A 12,969-nucleotide genomic window follows, 5' to 3' on the forward strand; every position below is an offset into this window, starting at 1 on the left:
TCCTCCATCCCTGACACCTTCCACAACGGCGTGTACGTAGCAGCTCTCAGCTTAGCACAGGGCATCCCTGCTGCGGGTGGTGGCTTGGCCCTGGTTGGGGTGAAGAAGGTCCTCTGCCCCAGGGTGTCCAGGAACAGTTGGGTTTAGATGTGAGAGAGAAGGGCCATGAGTTCCAGGGGACAGAAACGGGCATGGGATGCTGGGGCAGAAAGGGTTTCTTTCCCCCTTGGTGGCAGCAGGACAGTGAGGAGACAGAGGCCAAGCTGGCCTGCAGCATCTTGGGTCCTTGAGCTGAGTGGCCTCATGTTACCCACCATCAGAAGGAGGCCAGCCCCAGGGGTAAGCTTTTGCAAAGCTCTCAGATCCTTGCCTGTCACCCTTGTATTTCCCACACTGTCCTCCCATCACCATAGCAACCGCATCCCAGGAGGCTCATCCTCAGCCCCAGACCACCCTGCGGCCTTGGGCACATTGGCCAGCCAATGACTGACAGTGAGACCACCCCCTAGGAAGCTCAGCCTCGGGTCCACCTTCTGAGCCCTGCGGTTCACTTACACACGGGTACTTCCTGTGTTTTAACTGGCGATTGATTTCCCCTTGGCCTTGAACCCTCTGTTCTAGGCGTATGCCCATCCCCAATTTCACCTACCTAGAGCAAAGTACCAACCTCACAAGCCACCTGCCCACAGGAATGCAGGAGGTGGGCAGGGTTGGGGAAACAGGGAGACAGAGCTGGAAGGTGTTTGGGGCAGATCGGAGGGGTGGGGCTGCGGGGGAGGAGTTCAGATACTTGCTGAGCTGAAGGCAGCAGGCTGGGGGTGGGGAAGGCTGAAGGATTCTGAGCAGACTTAGATATTTTAGGGTGATCGATCTGGTTAGAAGGATGATGGATGAATTGCAGGTGTCAGTGGCTTGCAGCTCAATGCACAAACATTTATTTAGTGTCTGCTGCATGCTGGGCACACCGCTGAGCTGGGCACACGGCTGGGCTGAGCTGGGCACACTGCTGAGCTGGGCACATCGCTGAGCTGGGCACACGGCTGAGCAGGGCACACTGCTGAGCTAGGCACACGGCTGATCTGGGCACACGGTAGATCTGGGCACACTGCTGCATGCTGAGCACACGGCTGAGCTAGGCACACTGCTGAGCTGGGCACACCGCTGAGCTGGGCACACGGCTGAGCAGGGCACACTGCTGAGCTAGGCACACGGCTGATCTGGGCACACGGTAGATCTGGGCACACTGCTGCATGCTGGGCACATGGCTGAGCTGGTCACACGGCTGAGCTGGGCACACCGCTGAGCTGGGCACACTGCTGCATGCTGGACACATAGCTGAGCTGGGCACACGGCTGCATGCTGGGCACATGGCTGAGCTGGGCACACTGCTGCATGCTGTGCACATGGCTGAGCTGGGCACACTGCTGCATGCTGTGCACATGGCTGAGCTGGGCACACTGCTGCATGCTGGACACATGGCTGAGCTGGGCACACTGCTGCATGCTGTGCACATGGCTGAGCTGGGTACACTGCTGCATGCTGTGCACATGGCTGAGCTGGGCACACTGCTGCATGCTGTGCACATGGCTGAGCTGGGCACACTGCTGCATGCTGGACACATGGCTGAGCTGGGCACACTGCTGCATGCTGGACACATGGCTGAGCTGGGCACACTGCTGCATGCTGGACACATGGCTGAGCTGGGCACACTGCTGCATGCTGTGCACATGGCTGAGCTGGGCACACTGCTGCATGCTGGACACATGGCTGAGCTGGGCACACTGCTGCATGCTGTGCACATGGCTGAGCTGGGCACACTGCTGCATGCTGTGCACATGGCTGAGCTGGGCACACTGCTGCATGCTGTGCACATGGCTGAGCTGGGCACACTGCTGCATGCTGGACACATGGCTGAGCGGGGCACACTGCTGCATACTGGGCACACAGCTGAGCTGGGCACACTGCTGCATGCTGGGCACGTGGCTGAGCTGGGCACACTGCTGATCTGGGCACACGGCTGAGCTGGACACATAGCTGAGCTGGGCACACTGCTGCATGCTGGGCACGTGACTGAGCTGGGCACACTGCTGATCTGGGCACACTGCTGAGCTGGGCACACAGCTGAGCTGGGCACACCGCTGAGCTGGGCACACTGCTGAGCTGGGCACACGGCTGAGCTGGCCAAGCAGTCAGACCAGCCCGTGCAGCGGAGGCGCACGTCGTCCGGCTCTGGAAGGCGACAGGTGCCGGGACAGAGGAGCCGCCCCTGGGTCTCTGAGGGCAGCATGACATCTGCAAGCAGGTCATATAAGAGGAGGTGAGCCGGAGACAGCCGGAGACCTCCACCGAGACCCGCCCAAAGAAGACACAGGGCTGGGTCTCCTGGGGCTCAGTCCCCTCCCCTTGTGCAGCTCTGGGCTCAGAGGACATGAAGGAAGCAAGAGGGCACTTGTCATTGTCGGGGCAGCACCATTAAGTTATCCTCCAAGGACGCTGAGGTCATTTGTACCATAATTGGCTCGTGTCAGTGTAAGGTCTGATGCTTTTCCTCCAGAGTCTTAGGGATAAGAATTTCCATGGACACCTGAGATCCGTGGTTTAAAATCAAAAGTAAAACCAGCCTCCTTGTCATCTTGCGTTGGGCTGCCCTTTCGGGTCAGGGCCAGTCCATTTGATACTGAATGACCAGGGTGGCCACACAGGGCATGGAAGGTCATGCTGCAAACTGGACACCTTGGTGCTGTGTGCTGCTCCCTGGGTCTGGGCCCGGGCCCTGGGTGCGTCTCTGAGAACCCAGGAAGGGTGGCAGCCAGGCCCTAGGGGGGTCTTTGACTTGGCATCGCAAAGACCAGCACAGTGACCTTCCTCTCAGCCTGCTCCTGGATGAGCTGTCCTGCTTCCTCGTGGGAGGCCACTGTCCTTGAAAACACCACAAGCCAGAAAGAATCTTGGGTCCAGAAGTGACCTCGATAGCCATCATCTGGCCCAAACCCCTTATTTAACAGACTGAAACCAACAAGCCCAAGGGGAAGGGTGATGCAGTTATGAATTAGAGGAAGCAGCCCAAGTGTCTGGGTCTGAACTGGAGGCATGAGGATGCACTCGTTATATACAGAGCTGGGTTCAGTCCGTGGGCCGTGGAGCCGTGACATCCCAGCGGCAATGAACGTACCTAGCACCCCTGTCTTGGTTTCTAACTACCATTTTCTGCTAAAGGGAATCAGGGCTGACTCCAGGGCTGGGGCATCTTGTTTTCCCAGGAAGTGACGTATGCCCCATGGTGATGGGGATACGTCAGGGGATACGTCCCTGCTGGGACGTCACTGGCCACCTGAGCATCAAAAGAAATAGTATAATAATGAATTCTAATACTTTGAATAAAAAGAGACTCAATGAGTCCATAGTGACCCTTGAAGGCATAGCTTCTGTACCAGAATAATACCAGGTAACAAGTGTTAGAGGGACGGTCGTTTGAGAAAAATCACCACCCACCGATATACTAATTGATTCAGGCCAGGGTCTACACTGATACTGAAACCACTGGGTGAGATGACGGAGGAACAGGAGATACTCACTCGTCTCAGAATATCAACCCCTGAATTGCTTACTAATCACAAAGAGTAAAATGGACTTTTACAAATGGGGGTCTGACAGGTGCCGACAAGGGGCTTGGCATCACCAGTAGTGGAATAACCAGACATCAGGCGCCCCCTGGTGGATACTAACGGAAGGACTCAATAATGTCAGATTTTTGCCCAAGGTGCCTAACTTGAATGTAAACGTTAGGAAAACAAAATCGAGTCGATTCAGATTATGAGATAGTCTACAAGGCAGCTGGGATGACGCGAAACCTTGCAATGCCTGAGTTGAATAAGACTGAGAAGACATGAGGGGACCCTTCTGGGTCAAAGAAAAGTTCACGATAACTAAATGCAATGTTGAGTTTTGGGTGAAGGCCATGGATGCCTACCAAATACTTGCAAATGATTCAGCAAATAATGCAAAAGTGTGTGTTTTTGTATGGGTGAGTAGAGAGAGGAAATTAAAAGTGGCAAGATATTAGCAATGAAAGAGTCTAGATGAAGGGTATATGGGTATTTATTGTGTCCCAGTTCGACTTTTCTGCAATTTAGACATTTTTCAAAATAAAATATTGTGTATGGGGCGGGGAGACAGCAATAGTGATTTGTCTTTTAAAAAAATCAATTGAGGCTAAAACTCTGTTGTCTTGACCCATCCGTCCGTCTTCATCCAGGCAAATGGAGAGAGAGACAGACAGACAGACAGAGACAGAGACAGAGTCCTTTATCCTTGGTTCAAGGACCAGAACTCTTGAGAGGATGTAAGAGACCCACCTAGACTTGCTAATTCTGAGATGAAGACAGGACACGCGTCGCCACCTAGTGGTCAGATAGGGGAGTCTGTCTACTGCCACCAATTTTGAAAGCAAGCTCATATCATTTTATGGGTGTTCCCCGCCCCCGCCCCATCGCAGTCAGCCTGGTAGTGACATTTTCCCATCTACAAAGCACTAATGTTTGTTTCTCTGGATTTTCTGATATGGATTTCCAGTTGCTTTGAAAGAAACAAAGCCCATTTCCAACCCTCGGAAACCTAACAGAGCCCCAAATTCTTGATAATCCAAAAGAAAAGAGACCAGCCCTGCTGAGTGTGTTGGGGCCTCTCACCATGACACATCAGCAAACCACGGGCCTTTCCGGCTCCCTCCCATGGAAATGAACAGAAGCCGGACAGATGAGAAAAGCAAAGGCAGCATCTTCAGAGGTTCTGTGACAAGGACATCAGCCAGTCAGAGGCAGGCAGAGGGGTGGGAACGGTTGGGGGGGGTGCGGGGAGGCTTGGGGTGCCTTGACTGGGGGCTGTTGATGGGGCAGCTGGCGGCAGCTCACTAAAGTCTGGCCCTACGCGATTGGTTAGGGGTAGTACGTCGCTTTCTCTGGTTGATCTAAGTTGGAAGCTCGGACAAAGACTAGAGAAGCTGTCGGTTATTAACCAAATATTGTTACAAAAGTTACTGTTTAGCTTCCTGGATCGTCACTGTTATTGGTGGTGAGCTCTCCTTATCCCCACCGGTTGCTCATGGCAGTGGGCTTCTTGTGATATCCCGAGAAAAGGAGATTTCTGAGACTCACACGGGAGGATGGAATACTGTAGAAGCTTTATTCCTGTGGAATGATACCCCTGGGTTTCCCTGGTCCCATTTACCTTTGTTGAACCAGGGCAGAAGTATAGCTGTGGCTTCAATAAGGCTAAATTAGAAGTTCCGCGCTAGGGCATAGTCCGCTCCAGCCTCAGGCTGGCTTAGTTTGTGTTCCCCGCTGCAGCCCACCAGACTATTGCATGTGGGGTCCACAGGGCCACGTGGCTCTGGGGGAGACATGGGCAAATGCAAGGAAGCGGGAACCCGAGAGCCCTGCCAGCCGAGAGAGTGGGCTCCTTTGTTTAGGGGATTGTGTAATGTCACGTTTTCGCAGGCTTGCAGTGGCCCTGTCCATTCTGGCCAATGATCTCTGTCCCCAGGTTTGATTGACAGGCACCTTCCCAAGTCACCTCAACTTCACTAGGCATGCGTCTATCTCCCCTTTGTTGGACCCCTTCCCCCAGTGATCTTCGGGGAATGTGCCGGTGGTTCCCCGGAGAGTGCAAAGTTGCAGCTTCCTGGTGAAGCTGCCCAAACGGCCATGTTTATGATGCCCGCCTCCCCCCTTTGTTCCTTTCCCACAATGAGTAACTAGCTGGTTACAAAGGTGTCCTCGCCGGAGATAGTAATCTGGTCTCCTGCCAGTCGGGGTTATTAACAGACTGGCTTCCTGGGCTAGTTATAATAGGTAAGGAAGTTGGTTTCCTGGGCAGGTTGTTGGGGGGGCGGGGCAGCCAAAGCCCCGTTTTTATAGATGGTTTGGCCGTTGTCCTTTTGTGCATTTAGTCTGGAAGCAGTACCCAGGGTGCTCTGGGACAGCAGCAACTCTAATCACAGCGAAGGGCCCTGAGGAGAGGTCAGAGGCCCAGGCTTGGTCCTCGGCCTTCTCCGTCTGGGAAGGCTCCCCCAGCCCAGGTGGGCCTCCTCTGGGTACAGCAGGGGCCACTCCAACTTCACTTTCTATCTCTGGGCGGTGGTGACATTAGACTCACGTGCTCCCTCTAGAGGCTGGAGAGGGAGTAGCTGGAACTGTGCAGAGCTGACCTGCCGGATAGGAATAGGTACCTACCTGCTCGATACCGGCCCCAAGATGTGGTCCCGGCCTCTGGGACTCCAGCTGGCTCACACTTGCGTAAATCGTTGCTTTATCTCAGGCTGACACGGGCCCTGGACTGTCCACTCACGGGTGCTCTTCCCCTGTCTCCAACCCCAGCCTCTTCATGTGAAATGGTCCCACCTCAAGCTGCCCTGGGTGGACATCGACTGGCTCATAGACATCTCCTGCCAGATCACCGAGATGGACCTTTCCGCCAACTGCCTGTCCTCCCTCCCGTCGGTCATCCCCTGGGGGCTCATCAACCTGCGGAAGCTGAACCTCTCGGACAACCACCTGTGCGAACTGCCCGGGGTGCAGTCCTCAGACGAAATCATCTGTTCCAGGTGGGCCTCCCCCGTCACAGGCGCTCGGGGTGTGAGGGGGGCCTCTGCACCCCGACTGCCGCACCCGCCTCCCATTCGCGGGCTCCCCGAGCGTAGCCTGTGGTTTTGAAAACAAATTTTCAGCTGAAATGACAGAAGGAAACTGCTTGCCCTAATGCAGGCTCTCTCTCAGGACCAAGGTCCCACCCAGCAGGTGGTCGCAGAGAGGGGAGAATTGAGTGTCCCCCTGCCCCCCACTTACACTGCTCAGTGGCGGCCTTGCAGACCTGTTTGCCCCCAGACGCCCAGTCTTGGTCCTTCACTCAGGAGTCAGGAAAGGGGGCTGGTGGGAGCAGCGGGGCCCAGAGCTCCGGCTTTTACCCCGCCTCCGGGAAAGTGGGAGGGGCCTCAGCGGAGAGGTGAACTGCGCAGGATTCTGCAGCGCGAGCCCAGGGGAGGCTCAGTCTCCTGCTGCTGGAGGCGCTGGGAAGAGGCTTGAGCCCTCCACCCCAGGCTGCTTGTAAGGGGAAGGACCTCGCCTTCGGCCATGCGCTGGCCACACCTCCCTGCAAGGCCTCGTTCTTGCAAGGAGTCCAGCGGATCTCAAAAGCCAAGGCTCTAACTGAAGTAGGAGAGAGAATGTTGGAAGGAGCTTAGGATCCTCTGTAACCAGTGCAGGGAAAACCTGCACACAAAAACCTGAAGAACGATGCCCTGGCTGGTGTGGCTCAGTGGCTGAGCATCCACCCATGCACCAGGAGGTTGCTGGTTCGATTCCCGGTCAGGGCACATGCCCAGGTTGTGGGCCCGATCCCCAGTAGGGGGCATGGAGGAGGCAGCCAATCGATGTTCTCGCTCATCGATGTTTCTGTCTCTCCCTCCCCCTTCCTCTCTCTCTAAAATCAATAAAGAAGGACAATGTTTTAAGTATATCACTACATAAGCGCACCTCCATGTCGACAGAAATAACTGCAGAGCTGGCCTCTTCCTTCGGAGACCTTGACCTTCTTCTTCCCCACCCACAGGCTCCTGGAAATTGACATTTCCAGCAACAAGTTATCCCACCTGCCCCCAGGATTCTTGCACCTCTCCAAGCTCCAGAAACTGATCGCCTCGAAAAACTATTTAGAAAAGCTGTTTGAAGAAGAAAGCGGTATGTTCTGCCGTCAGTAACCTGACTTGGTTCGTCATTTTCTTCTCGATGGATCGGGATGGGTTTACCAATTCACCCTTTCCCCCTCCCCGCCCTCCAGCCACGAACTGGATTGGTTTGCGGAAGCTACAGGAACTGGATATTTCTGACAATAGATTGACCGAGCTCCCTGCGATTTTCCTTCATTCTTTCAAGTCACTGAATTTTCTGAACGTCTCCAGAAATAAACTGAAGGTGTTCCCAGATGCCTGGGCCTGCCCTTTGGTTAGTATCGGGGCAGGGATCGCGGAGGGCCCCGTGCACGGTCTCTCTGCCCCTCACTGGCCTGCACGTAAGACCCACAGACATACGCATGGTTACAGCTTCCACATCTGGTCAGGGTGACTTCCGCCCAGGAGGGGGGACTCAGTTCCTTTCAGACGGCTCCCCTCACACTGCCAATGAAAGGGGGTGGGTGGGTTGGTTTGTTTCATGGGAAGTTTGCTCATTAAAATAGAAGGAACCGCAGACAGGGCATGTTCTTGCTGCTGGTTGTAAATCAGGAAATTCTCCATCAGCAACATCAGCATTTCCGGTTGAAACATGTGTGCGTGGGAACCTGCTCCTCTCCAGAGGGCCGGCCAGATGTTCTGGAGTGGAGGCGAAGGGCGGTGGGCCACCTCTGTCTCCCTGGGGACCCTTTCCATCCCTTCCTTGGTGCAGGGACAAGAAACCGGGGCCACCACAGTCTGTAGCCTCTTAATTAACTGAATCCTGTTTATTACAGAGCTCTGGTGTAAAGACCTTACTTTTAAATCAAATTTGGAACGTTTTCCTCCTAGGCACAGCTGCATTTAAAAAGCTAATTCTGCTCTGGCCGGTGCCGCTCAGTTGGTTGGGCATCGTCCTGTGCACCGTCAAGTTGCCAGTTGGATGCCCAGTCAGGGCACGTGCCAGGGTTGCAGACTTGATCGCCAGTAGGGGGCGTGCAGGAGGCAGCGATGGATGTTTTGCTCTCATCCATGTTTCTGTCTCTCCCTCTCCCTTCCTCTAGCTCTAACATCGATTTAAAATTATTTAAATTAAAGTAAAACGAAAAGCTAATTCCTATCCCATTCTCCTTCTGGGCAAACTGCTAGAAATGTTGCAAAGCATCCCAGAATGCCCTGGAGCGCCTGCCGGACAGAATGGCTGTCTTCTGGAAGCATCACCTGAAGGACGTGGACTTCTCAGAAAACGCACTCAGAGAGGTTCCCCTGGGGCTCTTCCAGCTCGACGTAAGTGCGGTGGCCCCTCTATTTCAGTTTGCTCCGCGCTGCGGGCATCTGTGCTCCCTTTGAGCCCCGAAAAGGTGTGGCTGTTGGCAGGAAAAGTGCCAAATGAAAGCAGTTCTGTGCGGTGGTGGGGTGATGGGTTCTTAAAATCCGGGACTTCCTTTATTTATTTTTTTCTTGATTGATTTGAGAGAGAGAGGAAGGGAGAGGGAGAGAGAGAAACGTCGATGAGAGAGAACATCGATTGGCCACCTCCTGCACGCCCCCCGCTGGGGATCAGGCCCACAACCTGGGCATGTGCCCTGACCGGGAATCGAACCGGCGACCTCCTGGTGCAGGGTCGACGCTCAACCACTGAGCCACACGGGCCGGGCCCAGGACTTTCTTTGATGTTAAATGTTGTGAGCACAGCCCGGCAGCCCCTGATCTTCTCCAGCTCTGTCCCTTCGCGAGCGACACGGAGCTCAGCTGGGTTATGAAGCCAAAGCTGAGGGAACACTGCATTGCAGGGCCTTCTTGCCCCTGCCTCCCTCCAAAGAGGTGGCAGTTCTGGAAGCTTCTTTGGCCATGACTTCAGGAAATGCCTTTCCCAGAGCCCCGGGTGTCCCCTCCCCACCAGCGTGGGGCTCCTGTCTCGCTTTGGGCATTGCAGGCCTGCCTCTGTTTCCCCCACATGCTCGGGTGGGGACCTGTAAGGCAGAGCATGGATCCTGTCACCTGACCTTCGTGCCAGGCCCAGCCCCAGAAAGGGGCCTGGCCCATGTTTGCTGAAGGCTGAGGGCGGCCCGGGCAGGGTGCACAGGCCTCGGCGCCCACAGGCTCTCATCCAGGCTGGGTGCAGCCTCCCCCATGTTCAGGGATCCCCAGAAGGCAGCAGAGGCCCCTTCCACATGCGTGTTCCCAGGGACAAGGGTCATGGAGCCACAGGCGCCGGGAGTGTGAGGCGGGGCAGACGCTGCCATCCTGAGCCCCCGTCGTGGGTGGAATAGTCGGTGCGTGGTGGTGGCATCAACAATGAGCGATACTCTGCCCCTGAGCCCTCCCAGGTCAAGGGCAGAGCCTTTAGTCCTCGGTGACCGGGTTTGCCGGCAGGGCCTGCAGCAGCAGGTGGACGTCAGGGCCAGGCAGTCGGTGAGGGGACCACAGTCACATGGTGGCCCCGGGCTCCTGACCAGCCAAGGGTGTGTGACTCGGAGGGGTTGCCCTCAGGGTCCCTGCTACCCCCTGCCCTGTCTGGGCTGTCCCCTGAGTTGGCCCAAGAAGGCCTCATGACGCCCCCCTCCTGTGGTGACATTCGGAGCCAGCCACTGTCCCCAAGACAGGCTCACAGACACTCACCCCTGGACGGTTAGGAAGTCTCCGCTCTGAGAGGTACTGAGACTCCTTTCTTTCTGGAATAATCGTCTCCCACTGACCTGGCGGAGGGGTCTTCTGTCCAGTGTCCCATCTGTTCGGTACAATTCCCTGAGTTTAAGACACTCTTGAGTCCACATGATGGAGCCTGGGGCAAGGTGGACCGGTTATCACCTTCCGGCTCCACTCTGCCGGGAACCGACTTTCCTCCAGCTCCCCCTTCGGCACGAAGGGCATCTGCCTCTCTCCCTGTCTGTCCCAGGCGCTCTTGTCCTTGAGGTTACAGGGTAACCAGCTGGTGGCAGTGCCACCCCAAGAGAAGTGGACCTGCCGGCAACTGAAAACCCTGGACCTCTCCAGAAACCAGTTTGGCAGGTAAGCAAGTCCCCGTCCCCGGCAGGCCCCGCAGTGCGGAGACCCAGCCGAGCGGGCACCCGGACTGTGTCTCCGTAGCGTGCTAGCGGCCAAGACAAAGTGCCCCGGGCGGGGCTGAGACAACAGGCATTTCTTTGTCATTGTACTGGAGGCCGAAGTGTAATCCAGGGTGTCAGCAGGGTTGATCTCTTCTGAGGCCCCCGTTCTGGGCTTGCAGACGGCGTCTTCTCGTGTCCCTGCACAGTCTTCCCTCTGAGCCTGTGTCCTGACACCCTCCTCCCGTGAGGACTCAGATCCATTCTCATGACCTCGCGTTAACTTAATCCCTCTCTTTAGACGTGGTCTCCGGATAAGGCCGCCTTCTAAGTATGGAGAGTTAGACGTTATTATATGAACTTGGAGGAGGGGAGACGGTTTGGCCCACAGCAGGGTCCCCCCATTTCTCATTTTTAGGGACTCCTGGAGATCTTTTCCCTTTAGCCTAACCGGCCATTCTGTTGAAAGGTTTTTGCCCATCGCTAAGCGATATGATATAAATTGAATGAAAGGAATCCCCCAAGACTGAATAAAAAGGTGAAAATCTGCCCTGGCCAGTTTGGCTCAGCGGTTAGAGCGTTGGCCTGTGGTCCAGAGAGACCCGGGTTCGGTTCCCGCTAAGGGCATGTACCTCGGTTGCAGTTTGTTCCCGGCCCTGGTTGGGTCATGCGGGTGGCAGCCACTCGATGTGTCCCTTTCACATCGATGTTTCTCTCTCTCTCTCCTTCCCACTCTGTCAGAACAAAATATGGGAAAATGTCCTCGGGTGAGGATAAAAATATAAAAAAATTTTTAAAAAAGGTGAAAATCTGGGGATGGGCCCAGGTGCCCCTCGGGGTCCTGGAGACCAGCCTCCGTGGTTTACTTGCTAAAGGGCCACTTCCATGGTGTCTGAGTGGAACTGACACCCCAAAGAGAAGTCTCCTGGTGAGCACCCTAAAAGTAACATCCGTGGGAATGGGCATTCCCTCCGGGCACGGAACTGTTCCCACCTGCCTGGAGGGAAAAGCCCAAGAAGGGGACCGGGGTCACGCCTGCCTTAGATTACCATCTCTAGTCGTTTCTTTCCCAAAAGACTTCTGAACACGACCGGTTGTCATCAGTGAGCCGTGGCTGTCGACGCTCACACGTCAGCCGCGGGGGGCCCCGCACCCCGCTGATGGAATTCTCTCCCTTCTCCCTGCAGGCATTATATAGTCACAGCCAAAATAGTGAGGCCTTTGTCCTGCTTTCCTCCCGTTTTGACTCTTTTTCCTCCCGTTTTGACTCTTTTTCCTCCCACAGAAATGAAGATGGACTTAAAACCAAGCGCATTTCCTTCTTCACCACGAGAGGGCGCCAGCGTTCAGGGACTGAGACAGGTGTGTGTGTAGATGCCCCGAGATGAGGATGCTGGGCAGGCGGTTCCCTGGTTCCCTGCTCCCCCACCGGGCGGGATTGTCCTTCTGTTGGGCTCTCCCCCCAGTGCCCAGTGCGCATGTCCACATTTGACCGAAAACCCTGGAAATGAACTGTGCCGTTGCTGGTGGGGTACATGTGGCCTGAAAGTACCCTGACATCCCTTCCCTGGTTGCAGTCCGGTGAGGCTGGCTGCTGCTCTGTGGGTGTCCTAGATGCGCTGAGTGTGAGTCTTTCTCTGACCCTCCCGGAAACGGACCCCCAGAGTCTCAGTCGGCTTGGGCGTCCCTAACAAGGTACCAGACACTGGGAGGCTTGAGCAACAGCAATGTGTTTCCCCCTCATTCTGGAGGATGGAGGTCTGAGATCGGGGTGCCAGCATGGTTGGCTCCTGGTGGGAACCCTCTCTCCAACTTGCAGATGGCACTAATCCCATCACGGGGGCCCCACCCTTGTGGCCCTTCTACCTCATCACCTCCCAAAGGCCCCCACTTCCTAATACCGTCACATCGGGGGTTCGGGCTTCAACATATGGATTTGGGGAGACAGTTCGGTCTCGGCAGAGGGGTTCACTGATGTGGTCACGTGGCTGCTCAGTGGCAAAGCCAAGTTTCGAGCCAGCACTGGGGGTGGGGGCGAGGCAGACTGTGACATTCCTACAGTCACTCTGCGGGGTCCTGGGAGATCCACAGGGGAGCACGGCCACTCTCTCAGTCCCCCAGGTCGCCATGGCAGAGAGTCCAGAGGGACTTGGGGGCTTCCCCACAGTGCATCAGAAACAGAACTTTTGCTAAACTGTTTGTACTGGTCACACAACAAGG

At 55.7% G+C, this 12,969-nt stretch overlaps 1 protein-coding gene across 1 annotated transcript in view; it reads left to right on the plus strand.

The window, feature by feature from the left end:
- The window catches only part of LRRK1 (leucine rich repeat kinase 1), a 103,916-nt gene that overhangs the window by 54,258 nt on the left and 36,689 nt on the right, over positions 1 to 12,969 (plus strand). Inside the window, exons 6-11 of the mRNA XM_036277940.1 lie at positions 6,375 to 6,601; positions 7,606 to 7,733; positions 7,834 to 7,997; positions 8,852 to 8,989; positions 10,602 to 10,714; positions 12,035 to 12,111. Coding sequence (XP_036133833.1) covers positions 6,375 to 6,601; positions 7,606 to 7,733; positions 7,834 to 7,997; positions 8,852 to 8,989; positions 10,602 to 10,714; positions 12,035 to 12,111 — 847 coding nt within the window. The remainder of the gene's footprint in view (positions 1 to 6,374; positions 6,602 to 7,605; positions 7,734 to 7,833; positions 7,998 to 8,851; positions 8,990 to 10,601; positions 10,715 to 12,034; positions 12,112 to 12,969) is intronic.

The sequence above is a fragment of the Molossus molossus genome, unplaced genomic scaffold, assembly GCF_014108415.1.
Source record: "Molossus molossus isolate mMolMol1 unplaced genomic scaffold, mMolMol1.p scaffold_m16_p_24, whole genome shotgun sequence".
NCBI classification, from domain to species: Eukaryota; Metazoa; Chordata; class Mammalia; order Chiroptera; family Molossidae; genus Molossus; species Molossus molossus.